A 25,600-nucleotide genomic window follows, 5' to 3' on the forward strand; every position below is an offset into this window, starting at 1 on the left:
CAGGACTCTGGAACTATAGTTAAGCTCTTTACGTCTGCGCGTAACATACAGCTAAAACTGTAAATAACACATCGCCGAAATGGGTCTAAAGTCTTGCCAGAAAACTTTGTTGATCCCCTGGTGACTGGCACCTCACCTCTGACAAGCTCCAAGAAGCTGCAGCCTTGAGACAGGCTAGGTGAGGGCGGGGCTCCGGTCTAAGGGGCGGAGTCCGACGGGCGAGTCACGCTGAGCGCAAGGGGCGGGGCTTTCGTGCGCAGGTCACGTGAGCCGCTGTTGACACTTCCGGGTGGGACGAGAGTGAGGCGGCGGACTGGTTTGTCTGCTGAGGTACAGGCATGGCGTACCACGGCCTCACTGTGCCTCTGATCGTGATGAGCGTTTTCTGGGGCTTCGTGGGCCTTCTCGTGCCCTGGTTTATCCCCAAGGGTCCTAACCGGGGGTAAGTACGCCAGGCCCGAGGCGGTGGGAGCGGAGGGGCGCGGCGGGAGGATCACGGAGGGAAGGGTCGCGCGTGGAGGACTACAGCGGGAGGATGAGTAGGACGGACCACAGAGGGGAGGACCGCATGCGCTCTTGGGAGCCTGCCAATGTCCCTGACCGGAACGTGAGGTCACCTCTGGCAGCCCCTCCCGGAAGTGATTTTTAGGGAATGCTTTGTCTTGATGGACCGAAGGCGTGCGCATCGACTGCGGAGAAGTTAAGGTGTCTCCCGAGCCAGTCTCACGGCCTTGGTCCTTCACGCACTGGAGGCTTTTTGCCCAAACTTCAAAGAAAGGGGTCTGAGAAATCGCCCTCTCTGTCCCCGATGCTATCGCAGTTGCGGACTCTGACAAGCTTGTTAGTGTTGAGCTCAGCCTTTGCATCTAGTGAGCCCAACCCTGGAGGGGGTGAGCCTGATCTAAGCGAGGTTAAATCACCCAGAGCCGAAGGTATTGTTTAGAAACCTCTGCGTCATACCTTCCAGGGCGCTCCTGCAGTGGTTGGCCAAGATAGATTTGCATTCCCTCACCCAAGGTTTTGCTAAATATCGCTTTCTTTGTTTGGAAATAAACTTCTGTATTATAGTATAAAACAGACCTCTTCAGAGCAGCATGGGAACACCTTCTTTTCTAGTTCCTCTTTTGAATTTCAGTCTTTTTTTTTTTTTTCCATTTCAACTCAAGATCATGTGGAGGTGACAAACTGAAGTCGTAGTTTATCAGAAAGGTCCTTTGCGTTAATGGTGGCTGCATAGTGCTTAGTTAGCTCCACAGCACTTCACAGAGTATAGACAATGTGTACTGAATGGGGCATTTTGATTAAAGGAAGTTTTACTGTGTCTTGTGTCATTGGCCTCTATTACTGTCTGGAAAATACTGACTTAGAAATAAAGTTCTTTCTGTTAGCCTAAAAAACCTCACTTTTAAAGATTTATTTATTATTTATTTTATGTGTATAGGTGTTTGTCTGCATGTATGTAAGGGTAACATGTGCGTGCAGTGCCCGATTAGGGCTTTGGATCCCTTAGAACAGGAGCTACAGATGGTTATGAGCTGCCACATGGGTGCTGGGATTCCAACCCAGGTCTCTGGAAGAGCAAGGGCTCTTAACCAAAGAGCCATCTTTCCAGCCCCCAAATCAACCACTTTTTAAAGGGAAATGATAGGTCAGTTTCTATCATTTGTAAGCATCAAGTCCCACCTCTCACTAATAGTTCTACAGGATCATCTTTAGTTTATAGCAGTTGATGTGGTATCAGAATTTGCACTAACTGAATTCAATTTTTTTTTCATCCTGGAGTGAAAGACAACAAAATGCCTCTGATGTGTTTATACCAACCCTGTTTCATTCCATTACTGTCTGACTTTCTAGCCTTTATCCTCAGAAAAGTCCTTACTAACATTCAGAGTTACAACCACTCCTTTCTTAAAACCCTGCTCTCCCCATCCTCAGGATCAGGTGCCAGCCCTGTTGTGCAGAGTAAGGAAACCCCTGCTGTCTATAGCCAGGTTCTATTTGATCTGCAGTGACATAGTATCTGGGTCCCATTGGCAGCCTCCTCTGCAATCCTTGTGTTTCCTGCTCTTGGCAGGATTAAGCAGGTCTTAAAATGGTTCGTCCTAGGACCTAGAGGTTTACATTTTGAAAAACACTGCTCCAAGGTGATTGAGCTCTGTGACCTTGGGAGATTGAGTTAGCTTTCCCATGTTCCTATTTTCTTTACTGAAACATGGACATTTTAGGGTTAATTAATACCAGTTCCCTTTTAACCCCCAGAAAAATTTGCAAATCAAAATATCTTTTGAAATTTATGCAAGAACTGGCACTCTGGTGATTTTTTTTCCCCCTGTGTGTGGTGGTAGGGCAGAGGGAGGATTTCTGGGGAGTGAACTCAGAGCCTCCCACCTTCTAGGCAAGCACTCTACCACTGAGCTGTATCCCCAGCCACCATGCTCTGATTTGACGAATTAGGACATTTTCATTAAGGAAAGAAGGAAGTATGTAAGAGAGGAGTGAAACAAAGTGGACGTCTGTGTTGAATGCTTTCCCCAAGAGACCCTTGCACGGTGCTTTGAAAATGGTGTGTATAGGAGGTTATCAGGACCTGATGAGACAGCAAGGGGGTGGCTGGAGGGATGGGACCCTTCTGACCTTGTGTGTAGCAGGGAACCAGCCCCTTTTCTTCTTTGGATTTTTCCTGCAGTGGGACATAGGCAGGACAAAATCCAATCTGTGCCTGCTGTTACCTGTCCTGATCATGCCTGTCCTCCATGATCTCCCTCTTCTCTTTAGAAGCCACAGATTGTCCAGAAGCATCAAGCTTTTCTCAGGGCTCTCCTTGCCAGATGTGGAGGAGTGCCAGGGGTTATGTGTGGTGGTATTGTGTTCCCCAAAATATTGTGCACTCTAATAAACTTATTTGGAGTCAGAGAACAGGACAGCCACTAGATACAGAGGCTAGAAAATGATGGCACTCATGCCTTTAATCCTAGCATTCCAGAGGCAGAAATCCCTCTGGATCTCTGTGAGTTCAAGGCCACATTGGAAACAGCCAGGCATGGTGACACACGCCTTTAATCCCAAGAAGTGAGCCTTTAATCCCAGGGAGTGATGACAGAAAGCAGAAAGGTATATAAGGCGTGAAGACCAGAAACTAGAAGCATTTGCCTGGTTAAGCATTCAGGCTTTCGAGAAGCAGTTCAGCTGAGATTCATTTGGATAAGGACTGAGAGGCTACCCAGTCTGAGGAAGCAGGATCAGCTGAGGAATTGGTGAGGCAAGGTGGCTGTGGCTTGTTCTGCTTCTCTGATCTTCCAGCATTCATCCCAATACCTGGCTCTGGGTTTGATTTTATTAATAAGACCATTTAAGATTCATGCTACAGTTATGTCTGCTCCAGTTTGTTTCAACATTTTGTTTGGAGCATGCAGAACATAGAAAGTCACATACCAAGGGCTGCCTGGTGGCCTTGTGGGTAAAGGTGCTTGCTGCCATGTCTGACAACCCCACAAATTGTTCTCTGATTTCTCTCTGCACACCATGGTATGTTCAGAACGTTTAGTGCTCTTCCAGAGGATCTGAGTTCAATTCCCAGCACGCATGTGAGGTGGCTCAAAACTACTATTTTTAAAGCCCTGTGGTGGTGGCGCACACCTTTAATCCCAGCACTGAGGAGGCAGAGGCAGGCAAATCTCTTGAGTTCAAGGCCAGCCTGGTCTACAAGAGTGAGTTCCAGGGCACCAGGGCTACATAGAGAAACAAAAACAAAAAGGAAAACCAAAACAAAACAAAAAACCAAAAATCCCCTGTAACTCCAGCTCTAGGGAATCCAAGTTGATCTGGTGTCTGTGACGTGCACACACACACACACACACATAATTAAAAATATGAAGTAACTTTTAAAAGAGACTACATGCCAAGGCCATATACCACAATAGATTTATACATGTTTACTTTATGAATGCATATGAATGTGTGTATATAGATGTAAAAAGTTTTGCTGAGACATTTGAAAATGAACTGCAGCTTATGACTCCACTCCTGCATGATTGTGTGCAGCCCCTGTGGAGCAGCTGTTTGAAGGGGAGCATGTTCATGTGGCAGCTAATGTTAGGCGCGTAATGCAAAGGCTCCTCAGCTGATTCCATTCTCTGAGATACCTTTTGGGGAAGACAGAAGAGATTCTAAGTCTAAGCTAGGCTCAGGATGAGCAGAAACTTGGAATCGATGCTCATACACATGTGTTGGAGGCAGAAGGGGTGGTGGGATGGTGGTAAAGAGCCTGCCTTTAGGAGTAGAGGGTTGAAAACAAGAGTTGGAAGTTGGAAGGCTGGCCTTCCATCTGTCCATATTTGTGTAGCCTAGGTTAACTTCAAACTTGCCATCCTCCTGCCTTGGCCTTCCGAGTGCTAGAGTTCCGGGTGTGCACTGCCACAGCCAGTTGGGGGAAGGGCTTAGATTACACATGTTATGCAGGTGCTCACTTTATTGTACAACTGTCAGCTTCTTTGTCTTTAAAATGTGTTTAGAGGGGCTGGAGAGATGGCTCAGCAGCTAAGAGCTTTTGCTCTGGGAGAGAACCAGAGTTTGGCTTCCAGGACTCACACCAGGCAGTTCATAACTACCTATAACTCCAGCTTCAGGCGATCCAAACTGCCTTCCTGAGCATCTGCACTTGCGTGACTCCCCCACCCCAAACTCAAATAGTTAAAAATAAAATGCATCTAAAATCGGACCAACACTCGCTACCCACACTGCTCTAAGCCTTCTCCACTTGTTCTGAAGCCTCAGCCTCCATACACACACTCACGATCAGTCTGCCTTTGTCTCTTTCCCCAGCCTATTTCAACCCAGATGAGAGATCCTGGGAGAAGTCACACCAGACTTTGTCAGTTTTCTTCAGATCCTGCCTGATAACATTTTAGGCAGCAGCCTTGTCAGGCTCTGAGATAAACCTCTTTGACTTCACCTCCTGTTCCCAAGCTGGCTTTGCTGGTCTGTTTCAGCCACCCAGACCTCCTTCCTCTGAACCTCCACGTCCCCTCTCAGCTCCTGCCTGAGTTTACTGTCCCACTGCTGGGCACTCTCACTCAGTAAGTCTGCAGGCAGACTCCATCACTTGCCAGACTCTGACACCACCGCAGCCCCTGCACATCTGTCTTCCCTCCCTGCTTTATTTTCTTAGGTCAGCACTTGCTGATCCCACAATAGGCTAATCAATGATAGATAATTGTCTGTCTGTTGTTCATCTTATGTGTTGTCTGCTCTCAACCTCTACCCCAGCTTGTAAACTTCGCAGGGAAGGGCAGGATAGACTTAAAAAACATTATTATTATTATTATTATTATTATTATTATTATTATTATTATTATTGCATTATGTGGATGTTTTGTCTGCGTGGATGTTTTGTCTGCATGTATGTCTATGCAACACATGCATGTAGTTCCCCAAGATGCCAGAAGAGGGCACCAGATCTAGAACCGAAGCTACTGGAGTGCCAGGAACCAAATCTAAGTCCTCCTGAAGAGCAGCCAGTATTCTTAACCTCTGAGCCATCTCTCTAGCTACCAGCATAGACATTTTAAATCAATTTTATTCATTGCTACTTCTCTAGAGCCTGATACACCCTGGGTGCTCAGGTAGAATTGTGGAGTGAAGGAATGTACCAATAGATTAACCACAGGAAATGCATGCACAGAACTTCTAAAGGCTTAGCAAAATTAAGCTGGCATTCTGACATTTGTCCTGTTTGCTCCAGGATGTGGCAGTCACCCCTGTGGGAAATAGGCTTCACTGAAGAGTGTAATGAAAGAATGTTTCTGGGGGCTGGAGAGATGGCTCAGAGGTTAAGAGTATCGACTGCTCTTTAAGAGGTTCTGAGTTCAATTCCCAGCACCCACATGGTGGCTCACAACCATCTGTAATGAGATCTGGCAACCTCTTCTGTGTATATAATAAATAAATAAATCTTTAAAAAAATGTAAGAAAAAAAAAAGAAAGAATGTTTCTGAAAGGTTGATCTGATTGATTGTGGAGAGAATAAAAGGATTAGAAGAAAGTTTTGAATCTGTCTAAAATAAGTTAACCAAGCCAAATCAGTGAATTTTGTTGCTGGCAAGTGAATGGAAAAAAAGAAATCCACGAAAGAGGGAGCTGCTTCAAAGGCCGCATGGGTGGGCATGCAGAGGGAGTTTGAGCTGGAGATGGCAGAGATAAAATAGATTAGGGGAAATGACAGTGCTCATGAGTATAGTCTGTGTGTGGATTGGACTCACGGCATCCCCCACGCTCGCTCTACCACTGAACCACACCCCAGCCTTGAGGACTAAGATTCTGAAGAGGAGAGCTTAGAGAGGATAATGAGTGTGGGTGTTACTGTTTGTTTTTAAATTAAGACTTTTAAAGAGTTGTTTTATTATTTTTAAATTGTGTGTGTGTGTGTGTGTGTGTGTGTGTGTGTGTGTGTGTGTGTGTGTGTGTGTATCCATAGAGGCCAGAGGTATCAGATCCCCTGGAGCTGGAGTTCAGGGCAGTTGTGAGTGCTAGGAACTGAACTCTGGTCCTCTCTAAGAACAGGATGTGCTGAGCATGAGTTCTGTTTTAGAAATGCTGAAATTCTTCTGGCCAGAGACCCAACTTTAACTTTTCATAAATAAGTAGAGATGGGGAGAGGTCCAGCTAGTGAGCATGATTTTAGCAGTGTTAATTCATTGCCAAGAATACTGTCCCACACGGTAGTTCTGTCACAGTGAATTGTCAGTACAGACTTCTTGGTTTCCAATCAAATTGCGGCACCAACACATTCCTTTAAAGACAGATGTTTGATTTTGTACTTAAACTTGTACTCAGTGCACACTGCGATGTGTTGGATGTTTGGATAAGTGCAGGTCCATTGTCTTGGTGCGTAATCCTGCATGCAGTCCAGGAGAGTGGGAAGGGCTGTCAACCATTCTGCAAGGTCTGCATGTTCACAGATGTCTAATAATGGCTTTTTCTTTCTTTCTTTCTTAGAGTTATTATCACCATGTTGGTGACCTGTTCAGTTTGCTGCTATCTCTTGTAAGTATCTTGTCTCTTATACATAATATGTCTTAAAAACAATTATTCTTGGTATTTATAATGTGTTAATTGACACATTATATGGGTCATTGGCACTTGGATTTGTTTAATATCTGCAAACAGTGTCGCCAAATTGAATATGCTAGAATTTCACATTTTCAAGTGCTCAGTGTGTTAGGTAAGAGCTGGAGGATGGGAATACAAATGTCATTTAATTGCTGCAAATGTTATAAATGCTTATAATTATCTAGAACTTGTAGTTATACTACTTTATATCTTACTATTGTGACATACTTACTTATTTATTTATTTTTGGTTTTTCTAGACAGAGTTTCTCTGTGTATCACTGGCCATCCTGGAATTAGCTCTGTAGACCAGACTAGCCTCGAACTCTCAGAGACCTGCCTGCCTCCGCGCCCCAAGTGCTAGGATTAAAGGCGTGCTCCATCGCCGCCTGGCATTAAATCTACTACTCATTTTACTTAGTATTTCACATGAATGCAATGTCTTTTTTAAATTAAAAACATTTTTTATTATTGTCATTTATTTTGTACACGTGGGTGCTTTGCTTGCACCTGTGCACCATGTGAGTGCATTGCCCACAGGGGCCAGAAAAGGGCTTCAGATCTTCTGGGACTAGGGCAACAGATGGCTTTAAGCCACAGTGTGGGTGCTGGGAATCAAACCTGGGTCCTATAGAAGAGCAACAAGTTCTCTTTTTTAATTGTTTGTTTTCTTTTTGTTGTTGTTGCTTTTCAAGACAGGGTTTTTCTGTGTAACCTGGCTGTCTTGGAACTTGCTCTGTGTCCCTGGCTGGCTTCGAACTCATAGAGATTTGCCTGCCTCTACCCCCCAAGTGCTGGCATTAACGGCATGTGCCACCACACCCGGCTCGTCATTGAGCTGCTTTAACGATGTTTCCCAAAGTTGTCCACACTCTACTCTCCTCTTTCCTGAATAACATGGAGCAAGCCAAGCTGCAGAAGAAAAAAACAAAACTGAGTATTAAACTACTCTTGGAGCAAATAACTGCCACAAAGTACTTGAAGGGCATACGATTTCTTCTTTATTAAACAACTGAAACAGGGCATACACCAGAAAGTTACCCCTTTAGGGATTTCCTTGATGGCTTTCTTTCTTGTCAAGATCTCACACTGTAGCCTAGGTAGTCTGGAGCTTACTATGTAACCCAGGCTGTCCTCACATTCACAGCAATCCTCCTGCCTCAGCCTCTTGGTTCTGTCAACTTGACACATAATCAAGACTATCCTGGATCTAGAGTCTCAATGAGGAACTGTTTGGATTGGGTTGGCCAGTGGGCATGCCTGTGGGAGATTTCTTTAATTGTGTCAATTGACCCTGAATGCGGGCTGCACAGTGCTTGGGCTTGAGCCCTAGACTAGATCAGAGTGGAGAAAGTGAGCTGAGTATGAAAGCACCGGCCCACACCAGCTGCTTTCAGTTCTTGACGCCCTGGCTTCCTGCTCTACTGGACTACAACCTGGAGTTGTGAGCTAACATAAACTCTTTCTCCTCTAGGTAGCCTGTAGTCAGGGTGTTTTATCACAGCAACAGAGATGACACTAGAGTGTTCCCAAATGCAGGGTTCTGGGCCTGAGCTACCATGTCCAGCCAGAATGTAGATCCGGAGTGTTGTCTAGCTCCCTGAGTCTTAGCTGATGTAGTGGTGGGGTGTGAAAATGGTGAGGGCCACGGTATTGTTTAGTGCCACCACGAGCAGGCAACAGCAACTCCAGTCCATCCTGAGATGAAAGGCCAGGACCCTCTGTGTCTCGGCACCCCTGAATGTTAGTATCCTGGGGCTGCTGCACTAAGGTTTGTGTAAAGTAGGAGAGTTTCCTGCTGAGACTCTTGGCTTTCTGCACACAGCTTCAGTGACTCCTAAGCAAGGCTTTAGATTTGTCTTACAGCTGCTAAATGATCTCATGGTGTCTGGCTGCGCCAACACTAAGCTTACTGATGGGAATGGCTGAGGTTGACGCTTTTCACCTTTCTGTGTGTTTTGGCTCGAGAGTAAAAGAGCCTCCTTCAGCTGACAGCTTAGCTTCTGTGGTGGCAGTCGACGAGCACCAAGCGGAACGGTGTCTTACAGTAGCTGAAGAGGAGAGAGCAAATTCACATGTCATCAAGTTTAGTTTATTTGAGACAGGGTCTCCCTATAGCCCTGTCTGGCTTGGAGTTTACCGTGTAGACCAGGCTAGCCTCAACTCACAGAGATTCACCTGCCTCTGCCTTCCAAGCACTGGGATTAAAAAACCATGCCCAGCCTGATTTTGACTTTCTAAACCTCCTGTATTCTGTTTCTCATCCTCCCACCTTTCAAAATTACCCACTCACAGGCAAACCTGTGTCACCCCCTCCCGTTCTCATCTACCTCAGACTATTTTGAAGCAAATCTAGTTCATCCTGTGTCTTAGAGGAACCACCATTTCAGACATAACCACAATATGGCTGCCATGCTCTAAAATTAGCTCCTTTATATCACCAGTAGCCTATTGCATTTCACTTCCCTGATTAATTTTAGAGTCTGCCTGGATAACGAGCCACGTAAGCATTGCACTTTGTAGTTGGTGGATGTGCTCTTGGGGGCTGCTGCATTGGCACTCCTGTTGGCATCCTTGGGCAGAAACCAAGGTTGCTGACAAATAAAGGTTGTGTTCTGTCCAGGACACCTGCCTTGCACCTGTCAGTAAGTTGGGATCCAGAATGTCAGTAGTGTCACTGTCAAGAAACCCTGACCTCAAGGAAGGAACAGAGAGAAAAAGAGAAGTGAGCAGAGCCCAGCCCGAGCAGTGCCAACAGATGGAGCAGAGTCTCCTCTCTTTCCTGGGCCTCCGTCTGCCATAGCTCCAGTCGTTTAAGATCAACGCAGTCAGGAAGTACTAGTGTTTGTCTTGATTCTTCTGAGAAGATCACGTAACTTTCATTGCGATATGTTCTGTCTTGCTGATCTCTTTCTGTACCTGGTTTATGACTTCACTGTTCCCGTAGATGTGTGTGCATAGGAAGCTGTATGTGTTGAAGTTGGGTCTCTGTGATCCAGGGTCTACTGGATGTCTTGGAACAGGACCCACATAGGTGAGGTGGGATTACTGTTGAGATGAAAATGTGGCAGAGAAGGGATGCCTGGAGCAGCCTCTGTGACAGGAGCTACACTGGGAAAGCCGAAGGATTGGTAGGTGGAACACCATCTGCATGCTCCTTAGAGAAGTCCCTTTGCACAAACAAGATGGAGGGGAACGGTCTGAAGCAAAGATGTCTCATTGCCCAAGAGCAGTCCCTTTCTGCTCCAGAGAGATTGAAGGGGTGGGGGAGGGGGAGCGTCACCTGGAAGCAGTGGGAAATACCGGGGAGTGGGGTTTGGGTCATGATGGATGAACCTGGGCAGTCTGGGTTTCTGGCAGAATCGGGTGAGCAAAGGTAGGAGACCCACGGAACTTATTTCCTGTAGACCTGTCAGGCAGCCTTGGATCTGCAGACTTCCCGCAGTTGCGGGCAGTGTCGGGTTTGGGCATTTAAGCCTTGCTGCTCCCCTGGGCTGCTGGCACTGAAAAGGTCAGGGCTGGCTGTGTTTTCCCAGTGAAGATAGGCGGTCACCACTGCCCAGGTTTCATTGTTCTTTTCTTGTTTGGTGCGAGGGACTGAGTCCAGAGCCCTGCTCACTGCACTGCTCAGCTCCGTTCCCAGCCCTTGACCATTGCTTTGCTGTGTCTGTGTTTTGAGAGGGTCTCAGTAGGTAGGCCAGGCTGGCTGTGAACTCCTGATCCTCCTGCCTCTGCCCTCTGCATGCTAGGATTATAGGCATGTACTGCCACTCTGTGCTTGTCAGATTTGTGAGAACTTCCTTGCTTCATTAAATGGTTTCAGCTTTTTTATTCAGAATAGCTTTGCTATGTATGTATGTGTTTCTTTCCTGTCTTTTGTGCCATTGAGTGCACCTTCTTTTTTTCTTCCTTTTTCTTTAGAGACAGGGTCTCACTGTGTAGCTTGGCTGGCCTGAAACTCACTCCGTAGACCTAGTCAGTGCTGAGGGTCTTTGCCTTTTAGTTTAATTTAGTTTGGTTTGTTGAGACAGGCCTGACTGTGTAGTCCAGGCTGCCTTGAACTAACAGCTTCAGCCTCCTGAATATTAGGATTGCAGGCGTGTTTGCCTTGTATTTACAGACATGTGGCACATGGGTCTATGTACCCAGCAGTCTTTCTCTTTTAAATATATAAACTTAAAAGAATTATTAACATGCTAACTTTAGGCTCTTTTATTGTTTTGATTATTTTCTCAGATTTTTGTTCCTCTGTGCTTTTCCTATCATGTCTTTTAAATAAGATTAACTGAATGTTAGTGATTTTTAAATTTTCTTTAAGACCATATTAACTGCACTTTTTTAATTTAAAAAATTTTATTGTGTGTGCATGTATTTGCGCACGTGAGTGCATTGCCCGTGGAGAACAGAAGAGGGCATTGGATCCCCTGGATCCAGAGAGTTTCTTTCCTGGGCCTGGAGTTACTGGAGGTTGTTAGCCACCCAGTGTGGGTGCTGGGAATTGAATTTGGATCCTCTGGGAGAGCAGCCAGTGCTTTTAACTGCTGAGCTGTTTCTCAGTAACTCCCCCACCCCCTCCTTTTCTTAATCCATTTTAAATGTATTTCTTGGGATGGGGCAGATGTGTGAAGGTCAGAAGACAATCTTCAAGGTCAGTTCTTTCTTTCCACCTGGAGCCATCTCATCAGTCCCCCTGTCTGATTAATTCATGGTTCAGAATAAAAGCCTTTGGGTTTCCAGCTTTCTTGAGTGGTATTTGTGGTTTCTCAGACTGCCTGCTCTGGGAGGACCCTGGGCTTTGGTGTTTCTCATCCTGGTAAAGTCTGCCAGTGAAAGCCCAGGCTCATCTGCTTTGGTGTCTGTACTGCACAGCTGTGGAGAGCGTCTGCAGCCACCTCACCCCCTCCCTGGATAATTGCCATCATTTAATTTTCCATCTGAGAATTGCTTAATTTCTCTCAGAGGTACAGTTATGATGTTTATATATAGGGAAGGGGAGAGCACGGTGCCTGGCCCAGCATGTTATCATTACCTGCTTTATGGAGACATACATTAGAGTCTTTTCTACTATAGTATAGCAGATAAGAGGATTATGGAACTGGGGTTGTGACCAGTGGTATTGTGAGGCCCCATTTTCAGTCCCTGGCACACACAAAAGGCCCGGTAGGTACTTTGGTTTGAAAGACCTAGTTTAGAAAATGAGTAGTCTTGAAGTCCTAGGGGAAGAAAGGGAAGAAATTTCAAGTTTAAAATTGACAAAATTAGGGCGTATTCCTGTGGTAGCAAAGGGGCCACAGTGGTAAGGTTGGCAGCGAGTTAATAGAAAACATGTTTGCGTCTTCTCCTCTGGAGCTTGGGGTTCTCTGCCAAGCCCTCAGGCTGTGCCAGAATTTAGTTCTTTGTGGTAATAAGACTGAAGTCCCTATTTCTCACTGGCTGTTAGCTAGCCACCACCCCGCCCTAGAGGCCACTCACATTCCGTCCGGCCCCTCCATCTGGAAAGGCAGCAACAGCAGCATCTCCTTTGTGCGCAATTCTTCACCCTTTAGGGTTTTCCCCACATTTATTTATTTATTTATTTATTTATTTATTTATTTATTTATTTACCGATAAATGAAGTCAGAGAACAACTTGTAGGAGTTGTTTCTGGTCCTGGGGTTCAAACTCAGGTTGTCAAGCTTGGCAGCAAGCACCTCACCGGAACATCTTCCTGTCCCCTGTTCGTCCACCCTTTAGTAGTTACAGGGTTGTACCTAAGTGGTAGAGCATTTGCCTAGCATGCAAGAAGCTGTGGGCTCCATCCCCAGCTCTCGGGGAAGCAGGTTGGAAGGAAGGAGACTAGCCAAGAAAGAAAAGGCTTAGATGGGATTCAGATGTCACTGGGGAAGGAATGGCTCAGCCTAAGAGAGGAGCAATTTTCATTGATCATGCCAGGCCCGAGTTGGTTTAAAGCTGAGGGGCAGTCAGGAGGCCATGTCCTGGACGGCAGGCAGGAGGGCAGATACTCCAGTGCCGGTCTCTGCCGCACATAGTCCACAGGGGCTCTGGTTCCATGGTCCTGCCAGGCCAAGGACTTCCAGTTCAGAGAGTCCCTATGAGCTTCTCACAGTGTTCTCCACCCACCCAGTGACCTCTAGCCTGTGAAGACAGTGTCCCCTCAGCTCTGTCTTCTGAGAAAGCAAAAAGTAGAACTCATTTTAAGAGGCAATACAAGAACTCCATAGCAGATCCTTGCCACATACCGAAAGGCAGGGAGTTACTTGGTCATGTTTTTGACAGGCAGGCCTGTTCCTTTGCAGACGGTACTTGATTGCCTCAGGTCTACCCAGGAACGTACATCTCCCTTTCTTTGAGCCTGCTGTATGGCATGATGTAGTCCACAGGAGTGTCTGTCACATTAACTGTAGGGTGTGTATGTTACAGGGGAACCTGGGAGACTTGGAGATACCTTAGAGATCTGCTGGCTGTGTGGTGGGGTGGGTGTGAGCAGGGGTAGAGGTGATAACGGCCCAGTGCCACGAACTCTGAAGACTCCAAAGTAAGTCTCTTGTGCCTCCTTCTGTGGCCTGGGTACATTTTTAACTATCTCACAGATAAAGAAGAGCAAGGAACATGGGGTGATTTTGAACTTCTGCCTACCAGCCACTGCAAGATCCCCTATTATCTCTTTAATTCCTAACACTGTGAGGCAAGTATTTACAAACAGAAACAGACTTTGGCTGTTAGGTCATTTGCCTAGAGCCAGTCCACCAGCATCTGGGATGCTTAGAGTTAAAATCCAGCTTTGGTACCAAAGCCCCGTTTTCTAGCAGCTTCGGTGTGGCTTCCCTGCCTTTCCAAGGGTTTGTGTCATTAGGTTGGAGAAAGGATTTTTGTAGTCGTGAGGGGAGCCAGGGCTAGGCACTTGCATATGTCTCTGCTGTCACATAAGGCACCACCGGCAGAGGTCACTCCTGTCGTGGCCCGGGCTAAGAGGACCGTGGATAGAGGAGCCCTCCCTGGTTGGACTTCCCCATTCCAACAAGGAAGTTGAGAAGGTCCCATATGTGCTTCACCAGGAACTAGGCCACACCTATGTTCCCTGTTCTTCCTTCTGCGTGTGAAACAAAACCACTAGGCAGGATTTGAGAGCTGAACTGCGTACTGCTTCCAGGTGGAGCGAAGTAGTCTGTGCCTGGAGGACTCTCCCAGCTGTGCTGGGAGCCACTGGCCTGTCTGTGGGAGCACAGTCCTTTACCATCCCCAGTAGCTCAGCCCTTCAGCCAGTGTCTTGGCATCCTCAGAGCCGGCCATGGCCATGACCCCTGGAGAGTGATTGTGGAATAATTGGGGCACCTTTAGACAGCTGGGCTACACAGTGAATTCAAGAGTATCCTGGATAATTTAGCAAGACCTTACCGCAAAATACTACTACTACTACTAGTAATACTACTAGTAATACTACTACTACTACTGATAGTGATAGTAGGCTGGGAATGTGCTTCGGTGATGGAGTGCTTGCCTAGCATCTGCAGACCCTACTTTCAATCCAGTAACCCCTCAAAAGAGGAACTTGGGTTTGCCCTGGGCCCACCCCAGTTCTACAGTCCCCCTAACTGCGGCTGTGCCACCGCTGTCCCACAGAAGCCTCTCAGCTGATGGTTATTAGGCCTTTGGGCTGTGGAACCATGTGGAACAGTTTGGGCAAGCGGAAGGGTACAGTTCGTTCCTTCTGGTTACACAACCGGTCAGGGATCCGCCAGAGCACAGGCCCCTCCTCCACTCGCTTCCATCAGGTCACAGCAGGCTTCTTTCTTTCTTCCAATGCTCTGTGTGTTTATCAGCTGAAGGGAAATTTTAAGTCTGTGGGTAGTCAGAAGGGCAGGCCCTGAGTCTGTTCAGCCGGTTAGAGGGAAAATTCCGCTAAAATTCCAAATGAAATAGCCTGTACTGTTTCTTGAGGCATTTTCCTAACAGGTTTTGTTTTGTGGTGTGTGTGTGTGTGTGTGTGTGTGTGTGTGTGTGTGTGTGTGTGTGTGTGTGTTGGGGGTGGTGGTTGAGATTGACTTTTTGTTTCTTGAATTGAAACATTGGAGATAGTGTCGAGGGCTGTGGCTTCAGTTCAGTATTTGAGTGCTTGTTTACCATGCACAAGGTAAACCCTGGGCTCTATCTTTGAAACTGTTTGAAAAACAAAATGAAACAAATTATCCCATCATTACAAGCTGAATGGAGGGTTGATGGTGACTTAGTTTTGTTTTTTTGAGACAGGGTTTCTCCGTGTAGTTTGGTGCCTGTCCTGGATCTCGCTCTGTAGACCAGGCTGGCCTCGAACTCACCGAGATCTGCATGGCTCTGCCTCCCGAGTGCTGGAATTAAAGGCGTGCGCCACCACCGCCCGGCAGTGACTTAGTTTTTACTCAGGAGGATCCCTTGAGCCTAGGACTTTGAAACCAGCCCAGGCAACATTATGAGACCCACCTCCCCTCCAAAAAAAACGCAGGATGGGGAGGGTATGTAAATCTGGAAACTTCCAAAGACTGACCTGAGAGATTAAAGCGGTTTTATTCATTCTTACGTCTGATACTTATTCTTCTCCTTGGGCAGACATCAAAGGCTGTGGGTTTTCACTTCTGTAATTCTTGATTTTGACCTAGCTAAACTCACGCCCTCACTTAAAGCACCAAAAAGGCTAGGCGTTCACAGAGCAGCATTAGATTGGCCTAGTCACCTGCTGCCTGCTTCTGCCTACTTAGTATTGTGAACATGCACAAATCACTTAGCCTACCTCCAGTTCAGGCTCCTTAACTGTGTGAGAACACTACCATCATCTATCTGCAGGAGATAGACACACAGCTACACGCTGCCTCCTACAGGTACCTGAAGAGTTCTTTCAGAGACCTCCACTTCAGTGTCATGTGTAGCCAGGCTCTTGTAAAGAATTTTAGGATCAACTGGGCAGATCCTAATCTCTGGGTGCATACCTTTAATCCCAGCACTCAGGAGGCAGAGGCAGGAGGATCTCTGTGAGTTCCAGGCCAGCCCTGTCTACAAGAACGAGTTCTAGGACAGCAAGAGCTACACAGAGAAACCCTGTCTCGAAAAAACAAAAAAAAAAGAAAAGGATTTTAGGACGAGTCGTGAAGAAAAAGTTGGTGCTTATCAAGAAACAGGTTTTAACATAGATCTAAGCATGGCATTGAGAGACTGACCTCTATAGGGAACAGCACACACTCAACACATGGTGTAGAACTGGTTTCTGGGGAGCAGCCCTGTCTGGTGGGTGTGATAGTGCAGTACCCGGCACCTGGGGAGATGTGGGTCATCTTTGACTGCATAAAGGTGTTAGAGGCCAGCCTGGGCTACTTGAGACCCTGTATCATGATTGCGTCTTAACAAAAGCTATTTATTTTGAGGCACCATTTTTAGAGGATTCTTGCAGTAAATGAGACCCTAGGATGGGTCCTTAAGCTCTAGGTCACAAGGGTAGAGGTAGCTCTAGGCACAGGGAAGTTAAGACATTTGTTTTGACTATAAACAAACCTCTACATCTTGTTGGTGAGAGCCACAGGAAGTCACAGATTACAGTTAAGAAAAGGATAAGATTAAAGGCATAGGTCAAAGATCAAATATGCTTTGGCCTTAAGCATAGGTCACTCCTATTTTAATGTTCTTATTTGAAATAGGTCTGTATTGTCTTTCTGTAGGCAATCTTCACAACACATTTTGTTAATTGTGCTACTAGTGACAGATTTCAACTAGCCTTTCCCTTACCATAGCACTCTGATTTTCCCATTCTGTCCTTCCCCAAGGACTTTCAGAAAAGCTCCTGGGTGATTGGTCTGTGCAGCTCAAAAGGCCCTCCACACTTCTTAAGTGCTGGTGTGTGTGTGTGTGTGTGTGTGTGTGTGTGTGTGTGTGTGTGTGTCTTGCAGAGACCAGAAGAGGGTCGTCATATCTGGATTTGAAGTTACAGGCAGCACTGAACTATCCAGTGTGGATGCTGGGAACCAAGCCTGGGTCCTCTGGAAGAGCCGCATTTGCCTTAACCACTGAACCTTGTGTCCAGCCCCTAGATGATATTTTTATTGTTTACTACACACTCTTGGAGAGGAAAGGTCATGGGGATGGTGTGGGGGCTAATGTATCTCTTTAATTTAATGTTTCTAAGGTTACCAGTTAGGTCGTCTCTTACAGAGCACAGGACTATTCCTGAAGGCAGCTTGTATCTCCTGCTGGGCTTGGGTGGAATTTTCCATGACTCTCTGGCCTCAGAGCTCTTCTGCAGTGCAGTATCTGCCTGTGTTGTCCACCCCTCCTCTCTCTCTCTCTCTCTCTCTCTCTCTCTCTCTCTCTCTCTCTCTCTCTCTCTCTCTCCACCCCTCCTCTCTCTCTCTCTCTCTCTCTCTCTCTCTCTCTCTCTCTCTCTCTCTCTCTCTCTCTCTCTGTGTGTGTGTGTGTGTGTGTGTGTGTGTGTGTGTGTGTAGCCTTACTGAAAGGCTTGTGTTGTGTTTATGTTTAATACCCCAGTTCTAAAGGCGATCAGGCAATCTCACCTGAATTAACTTTTTGTTTGTAAAGTGAGTCAGCTTAAGGTATCTGTTTTGGCCTGGTTTCTTCCTGTATCACATTTCTCATCACAAAACGACCTTTTGTGGGCTGGGAAGGCAGATCCATGTGTCTTTGGGCACCAGCTCCTGATGCTGTGCTGGCTCCTTCTCTGCATTGGCCATCAGAATCGGCCTTTGGTCTTGTGATTGGAAGGAAGGATTCCAAAAATGGCAGCCAAAGGAGGAAGAGACCCAACCGGTAATGGCCCAGTTGGGTTTGGCGGGTCCTTTTCCTGGAGGGGTGTTTAGAAAGAGGCTGTCATGGCCCTCTGTCTCCTTTTCTTCAGAAAGCAGCTCCCTAATGTCCATGCAAGAGGATCAATGAGGGATACCACCGAAACTCACTCTTCGGTTCATCAGTACTCGCTCCCGACATTTACCTCCACTCCTACCCACCACAGAGACCATCTAATGGACTCCCGAGTTTTGAATAGGAACTAGAGACAGCATGGATTTGGCATCATTTTGGTCTCTTCAGATACTTCCTCCTTTCCTGGCCACCTCTTCAGCCCCATTTCCATCCCTTTTCCCTCTTTTCTTCTCTATGTAGCAGTTACGATCTGATATTACATAAGATCTCTGAGGAGAGTGATATGGCATCTTTCCTGAGTTACTGGGGCCTGGGACCTAGTAATTGCTCATTAAATATTTGTTCAGTAAGTAAAACAGAATGGTTGAATAGCCAGACACCTGCAAGCTGCTTTTCTTTTTCCTTGCTTTCGTACTTACTCAGTGGTTCTCAAATTTCGTCAAGCCCATGAATTACCTCATCAGAACTCTGTGACCAGCATGTGAAAACTTTAAAGCTAACCATGCTGCTTTAGTTTCTGAGATAAGTGAGAGGTTTGTACTTCCTCTGTAATTGATGTGTAATACAGAGGCATGCCTTGTGATTTAGACCAGAAGTAAATGCCCATTTGGTTCTATGTACTGGGGCCCACGAAATGCTTGTGTTTTATGGTGGTGGTGATTAGGAATCCAGTGGGCTGTGCCCCTAAAATGGTGCCTTGATGTCTGCACACTAGAGAAGATAAAAGTTGTGATGGTGACACATTGTGAGGAGGTGAACAGGCTTGGTGGTAAGGATGTCATGGATTTGGGAAAGCTCAGATACATGGCACATCATGAAGTCATTGAGGAAAGGCAGAGGCTCAGCTGTGATGGAGCCTCCTGCCTTGTGGATCATCTCAAATGAAGGCACAGTGCAACCTGGGAAATGGTCTCTGGTCAGCTGTCTCCAGGAGCCCAGTGTGAAGGCTTGGTCAGAATGGAATACATTGAAGTTGGACTAACATGGTTTTTCCATCGTGTATAAAAATGGTTATATTCGAACCAATTTCACCACTTTTTGCTCTTGTTCCTCCCCACCGAATTTTAGTTGGCTGATTGCAATTCTGGCCCAGCTCAATCCTCTCTTTGGACCACAGTTGAAAAATGAAACCATCTGGTATCTGAAGTACCACTGGCCTTGAGGATGAAGACATGTTCCATAGTACCCAGGCACTGAGGTGACTATGCCCTTGCCCTGTCCCGTGACCATTGTCAGACAGTCAGCTGGAGTGTTTGCTCTGGCTTTTTCCTCAGAACGCCATGGCTGTTCTAAGACAACTACAGACTGTAGTTTGAAACTATGGTCTGAAGAACAGGGCATGATTAGAACCAAGTATTCTCTTTGCGTGTATCTTGGGAATTATCCCTAAGAGTCTTTTAAAGTCTGTGATTACCCTGCCTTTTAAAATGTAATTTAGGGCTGGTGAGATGGTACAGGAGGTGAAAGCACTTGATGCCAAGCTTGAAGACCTGAGTTCAAATCCTGGGACCCACCTGCTGAAAGAGAAAACCAAGCCCTACACATTTTCCTCAGATCTCTCTCTCTCTCTCTCTCTCTCTCTCTCTCTCTCTCTCTCTCTCTCTCTCTCTCTCTGTGTGTGTGTGTGTGTGTGTGTGTGTGTGTGTGTGGCTTCTGACACGGATTAGAAAGTGAGTATTCTCAGCTTTGTAACACTTAGCCACTGTAAGAAGTGGTTAATATATTTCAAATTGATGTCTTAGAATGCTTTGGGGACAGGGAAAAAAGCACCTTCTGAAGGTTAGGAATGGTAGTGCATCCCTGTCATCAGTCCCAGCACTGATTTCAGAGGCAGGAGGGTAATAAGTTCAAAGCCAGCCTGGTCTATATAGCAAGTTCCAGACCAGCCTAGGCTACAGAGTGAGACTTTATCTCAAACAGTACAGAACGAAGAGAAAGCTGGTCTCAAAATGGCAGCTTTTATTTGATTTTGAGAATCCAAGTGGTGAACAGTGGCAGGGTGCAAAAGTTTGTTTACGACTGAGTGGCAGGATACTTGTCGTCTGATTTGTTCTTTTCTCTGTTACTTCATTAGATGGAAGTTAGTGTCAAGTGTTCAGAACAGAACTGAGCCATATCTCAGTCTGCGTATATATTACTTATATATGTGTAAGTGTTTTGCCTGTGTGTCTGTGCATCACATTTGTGGAGTGCCTGAGGCCAGAAGAGGGCATCAGATTCCCTGGAACTGGTGTTACATGGAGTTGTGAGCAGCCATGTGGGTGCTGGGAGATGAACTCAGCCCTCTGAAGTGAAAAGCAGCCAGTGTTCTTCAAAACAAAGCCATTCCTTCTGGTGCACATCTTGAGAAAGACCGTTGTATACCTAGAATCTTTGAATAGTTCTGGGCTGTGGTGAGCTCAGCTTTTGTTGTTTTAACCTGAGGTGTCTAGTTTTAGTGGCAACACACCCCTTGAGATGTACTATAAGATGTAAGTTCATAGCTCTGTCAGGGATCCAAAGATCCCTTGAGTCACAAAATCAGGAAAGTGAAGATAGGAACATTGGTGTACAGGTTCTGAGCAGCTCTTCACCATGGCCCCAGGCCTGCCCTGGAAGCTCCTTTTCCTCCTTTCTTCCCAATCTTTGCTCCTGACTGGTGGTCCCAGGCCTGCTGTTTTCATGGTCTTACCTCATTAGCGCACTTAGCTCTTCTGCCTCTCACTGCCCACTGTTCTGACTTCCCTCAGAAGGCGGGTCAGCAAGTGGACTTCGCTGGACGTGGTGCTCGCTTGGCCTCAGCTCTTGCCAGCTCTTAATGCTTCCTTCGGATGTTTCGGGCCTCAGCTTGCCAATCATATGCTTGCTTCCTGGCCACTGTTTCTTTTTGTTTTGTTTTCTTTCTCTCTTTTTCTTTTCTTCCATACAGGGTTTCTCTGTGTAGCCCTGGCTATCCTGGAACTCACTCTGTAGACCAGGCCGGCCTTGAACTCATAGAGATCCTTCTGCCTCTGCCTCCCAAGTGCTGAGATTAAAAGCGTGTGCTACCACCACCTGGCCCTGGCCATTGGGTCTAAGTGAGTTCTTTCATCACTAGATGCATTTAGCTTTCTGATTTTTAGCCACTGATTGTGCATTGCCTTGAGTAGTTCAGTGCCTGCAGCTTTGACTGGCGTACCTCCTGTGGCTGAATAAGACTACCTTTGTATAGTAAAGAAGTAGTTCGAAATTTATCAATTTTTAAAAAAGATTTAGAAACAAGAGACAGACACATTCATTCACATACCCTTTGTGAATGGGTTTCTTCATTCTGGCCTTGGTATTTGGAAGTTACTTTCTCAAGTCTCCCCTTACCCCACACACACCCCATCACCATTCTCAGTTTTATCTGTTGGTTACTTTAGTGATTCCTTTGTTTTACAAAACAACACTGTGAATTCTGGATTGATAGTTCCAGCTCCATCCACAGCTAGTTATTTACTCATCGTGGAGAGGTTCTGTGCCTCCTAGTGAACTCATCCAACCACAGGGCCATGCCTTGTAGTACCACACTTAACTGTAGTTCAACTGTTGTCATTGAGGTTGAATAAAAAGTAGCTCTCAGTTGTGTGAAGGCCCACTTGGGAGGCAGAAGCAGGAGGATCTCTCTGAGTTTGAGGCCAGCCTGGTCTACAGAGTGAATTCCAGGACAGTCAAGGCTGCCCAGAGAAACTCTGTCTTGAAAAACAACAACAAAAGTGAAGGCCAGTTTTCCCTTTTTGTGATTCTTTGTGGAAAAATTTAAAAAAAAAAAAAAAAAAAACAAAAGAAGGGCTGGAGAGATGGTTCAGAGGTTAAGAGTGCATATCTTCTTACAGAGAACCCGAGTTCAAATCCCAGCATCGTATTGGACTGCTCACAACCTCCCACAATTCCAATCCAAGGAGATCTAGTGCCCTCTTCTGGACTCTGAGGGCACTTGCACTCACACTGGCACATACACTTTCCCTCCAACACGCCCTCCATCCCCCCCCCCCAATTAAAAATAAAATAAATCTTGAAAAAGTCCAAAGGCTGAGGAGGTCTGTCAGTGAGTTCTTCATGTTAGATTCTCAGGTCAGCTTGATCATTTGCCTGGGCAGAGTTTCTACAGAGGATCTGTTTCTGCAGCCCAGGCAGGCTCAGAAAGTGATTGGAGATCACAAGGGACAGTCTTCTCTGGCAGTGGTCACCTCGACTTGGTGCTGTTCTCCCAGTGCACCATGAAAACAGTCCTTGAGTTAGCCCACTTCCTCTTGTGTTTTTCTGCTGTGGGGATTGAACTCAGGGTCCAGGGCACATTGAGCATGCCCTCTGTCACACTCTCTGTCAGGGAGCCACAGCCCCAGATCTGCCTCTTACGAAATCTTGAGTTGAATGCACGTTGTCTGCAGTATCCTGCAGTGGGATTTAATGGGGCTCCAGAAGGCGGTTGTGAGCCTCCTGATGGAGTTGTCAGGAACCGAACTCAGGCCCTGGAGGAGCAGCTGGCACTCCCGTCTTTTTGGTTTTGAGCCTAGCCTAGCCTAGCCATCTCTCCAGCCCGGCAGCATACACTCCAACCGCTGAGCCATCTGTGTAGCCCAGAGATGCCTACTGTAAGGACACCCTCCGCCTGCTGAGCAGCCAGTGTGTGGAGATACTGAAATTAAACATTTGCTGTCTTCACCTGGGTGGTGCTGTCATTGTCACCTGTGCCCAGGGTAGTCAGAATGAGTAACAGCCTGAAAGGCAGCCTGGAGTCCCAGGGAAAGACAAGGAGCTTGCTAGTCAGTGGGCCAACAAAGGCAGAACACAGGGTGCCCGTATTGGCGGCCAGCCTCCTGCTCTGAGAGGGGAAGCGAAGAGCACAGGAGCTCACTAAATTCCAGCTCCTTGTGTTAGTCAGCTTCGTGTTTCCTGCTTTGGGTAAGTCACATTGCTGTTGGTGTTGTTATATGATAGTGATGTCCTTGGTAATTGGACCTCCTCTAGAACCTGCCCAAACCTGTGTGATGAGTATGCCTGGTCTTCATCTGAGGTTTGACTGAGCACCTACCTCTTTCTAAAGTACTGACCTGGCTAACTTTGTGTTGGGGGAACAGATGAGACAGCCTCAGTGTATTGACTGGCCTCATGCTTACCATCCTCCACTTCAGCCTCCTCAGTGCTTGGATTATGTGCACCATGCCTGGCTTTGCTTGAAATTTTTTTGTACTAACTATATCCCTAATCTTCCTTTTTATTTATTTTTTTTTTGTTGTTGTTGTTGTTGTTGAGACAGGGTCTTACTATATAGCTCTGGCTCACCTGGGACTCACTAAGTAGACCAGGCTGGCCTCCAACTCACAGAGATCCACCTGCCTCTGCCTCCTGAGTGCTAGGATTAAAGGTGTGATCCACCACATCCTGCTCACTTTTTTGTGTGTGTGTTTGTTTTGTTTTTTTTCCGAGACAGGGTTTCTCTGTGTAGCTTTGCGCCTTTTCGTGGAACTCGCTTTGGAGACCAGGCTGGCCTCGAACTCACAGAGATCCGCCTGGCTCTGCCTCCTGAGTGCTGGGATTAAAGGCGTGCGCCACCACCGCCTGGCCCTGCTCACTTTTTATTTTGAGAGAGGCTCTCACGAAGTTGCTTAGGCTAGCCTTACGATTCCTTCCTCAGTCTCTGAAGCAGCTGGGGTTGCAGGCCTGGCTACTTTCCTACGTTCTGCTCGCTCGGTCTTTCTCTCTCTGTCTCTCCTCCCTCCCTCCCTTTTTTCTATTTTTATGTGTACGTGGGGTTTGGTTGCATTATGCTGTAGCTCTGGCTACTTTTATTTCCCCCATTTCTTAAATTTTATATGTATGGGTGTTTGCCAGCTTGTTTGTCTGGGCACCATGTGTTTGTAATGCCCTTGATGGCCAGAAAAGGGCATCAGGTCCCCTAGGACTCAAGTTACAGATGGTTGTAAGCCGCCTTGTGGGTGCTGGGAATTGAAGCCACGTCCTCTGGAAGAGCAGCCAGTATTCTTAACTGCCGAGCCATCTCTCCAGCTCCCTTTCTGCTCTTTCGAAGAAGGGTGAAGGACCTAGATGTTAGAGAATCTTAAGTTACTAGAACTGTTTTGTTTTGCAGGTCACAGAGAGAATGCCTTCTAGATGCAAAATCAGCTCTACACCCAGACCACCTTCTTCGATAGCCCACTTTGGGCATTACGTGCCTTACACTTGAAGACCTTCCTCTACATGCAGTATTTTTCCTTCACCTTTTCTACACTCTGATGAATTATGTGCCTACTTAGCTGACTCTGTAAGATGTGTCTGCACTCCGCTGAGAGAAAAGATGCTGTTCTGAGAAATCTGTTACTCTTGTCTTGGAGCCTGTGGCTTTGAAAATGGCTCTTGCCAGCTCACAACATGAGAGTCGGCGATGTGTTTAAAATTGCTGCAAGACAAATAAGACTCAGTGGGGCAGTCAGGAGTGCCCGCTCAAGAGAAGCTCTACCCCAGCAGATGTACACCAAGTTCTATTTTCAGGATGAATTTCTTACTTCTACGTCTTTGGAATAAATTATTTTTCTTCTTTCTTTGGAAATCTGGCTCCAGTGTTTAAAAAGCTCGATTTTCTAAGCTCTTCTGTCTCTAGATAATGCCTTTTAAAAATGAGGTTGTTGTCTAACTTAGGTTGGATGTATAATCCGGCTGGCCTTGTAGTATGAGACGCCTGAAGAGACTGGTAAGTACTGTTCTTGATCATTCAGTAACTGTTTGAGAGCTTACTTCAGGCAGGGCACTGGAGGAAGCAAAAATGTTGGAATTAGGGCTCCTGCATGCTCAAGAGCTCACAGGCTGTTTGCAGAGAGATGGTTCCTATGCATAGAGCTGTAACATAATGTCATGCTTGACCTTTGGAAGTCACGGTGAGATGCAGGTACATACAGCTTGGTCCCTGCTCCGTGAGCTGAGATAAGAGGGTCGCTTGAGATCAGGACTTGGTGGCCAGCCCAGGCAACACAGCGAGACTGTGTCTCTTTTTAAAAATAAAAAGATTACCGATGGTAAGCGAGTTGAGGGCTATGTCCAGCCACAGGAACAAGACAGTAAATATGGCCGTGGGTAGAACTATCACATTCCCAGAAATAGGACAAAAGAGATCTAGGGTGATTAAAGGCTTGGGCCAGGGGATGTTTTAGTAGCAGACGTCTAAATTGCTAAGTTAGGGGCTGTGTTAGTCTGTTTTGCGGTGCTGGAATGAACCAGGGTCTTGCACAGACTCTGGAAGTTTTAAGAAAGAAACTCAAAATTAAAATAGATTGAATTTTCAGCAGTTCACAGTTCTCTGACAGCTAGCCAAGAGCTATTTCCTGTTTTGCAGTTTGCACTTTTCTAGTCCTGGGCTGTCTGGACTCTTTGCTTCTAGTTGAAGTGTCTTTCCTGCTCTTTCTTACGTTGACACAAAGTTGAAGTTTGTAGACTGACCTTGAATTTATGATTCTCCTGCCTTTTCCACCCAGCAGCTTTCTTCTGCTTTCATTTCTTTATTTCAGTTTTAACTCTACCCTGCTTTTTACCCTCCCCATATACTGGGGAGTAAACCTAGGGCCTCACATATGGTAGGTGAGGGCTCCTACCCCTGAGATACA

General features: G+C 46.4%; 1 protein-coding gene across 1 annotated transcript; it reads left to right on the forward strand.

The window, feature by feature from the left end:
* Window positions 1-256: 256 nt before the first annotated feature.
* On the forward strand, window positions 257-24,552 carry Atp6v0e1 (ATPase H+ transporting V0 subunit e1). Its single transcript, XM_059270239.1, has 4 exons — window positions 257-442; window positions 6,994-7,041; window positions 19,071-19,200; window positions 24,094-24,552. The coding sequence occupies exons 1-3, from the start codon at window positions 339-341 to the stop codon at window positions 19,162-19,164; spliced, it is 246 nt and encodes an 81-aa protein (XP_059126222.1). The 5' UTR covers window positions 257-338; the 3' UTR covers window positions 19,165-19,200; window positions 24,094-24,552.
* The last annotated feature ends 1,048 nt before the right edge of the window (window positions 24,553-25,600 follow it).

Source organism: Peromyscus eremicus, chromosome 8a, assembly GCF_949786415.1.
Source record: "Peromyscus eremicus chromosome 8a, PerEre_H2_v1, whole genome shotgun sequence".
Classification (NCBI taxonomy): Eukaryota; Metazoa; Chordata; class Mammalia; order Rodentia; family Cricetidae; genus Peromyscus; species Peromyscus eremicus.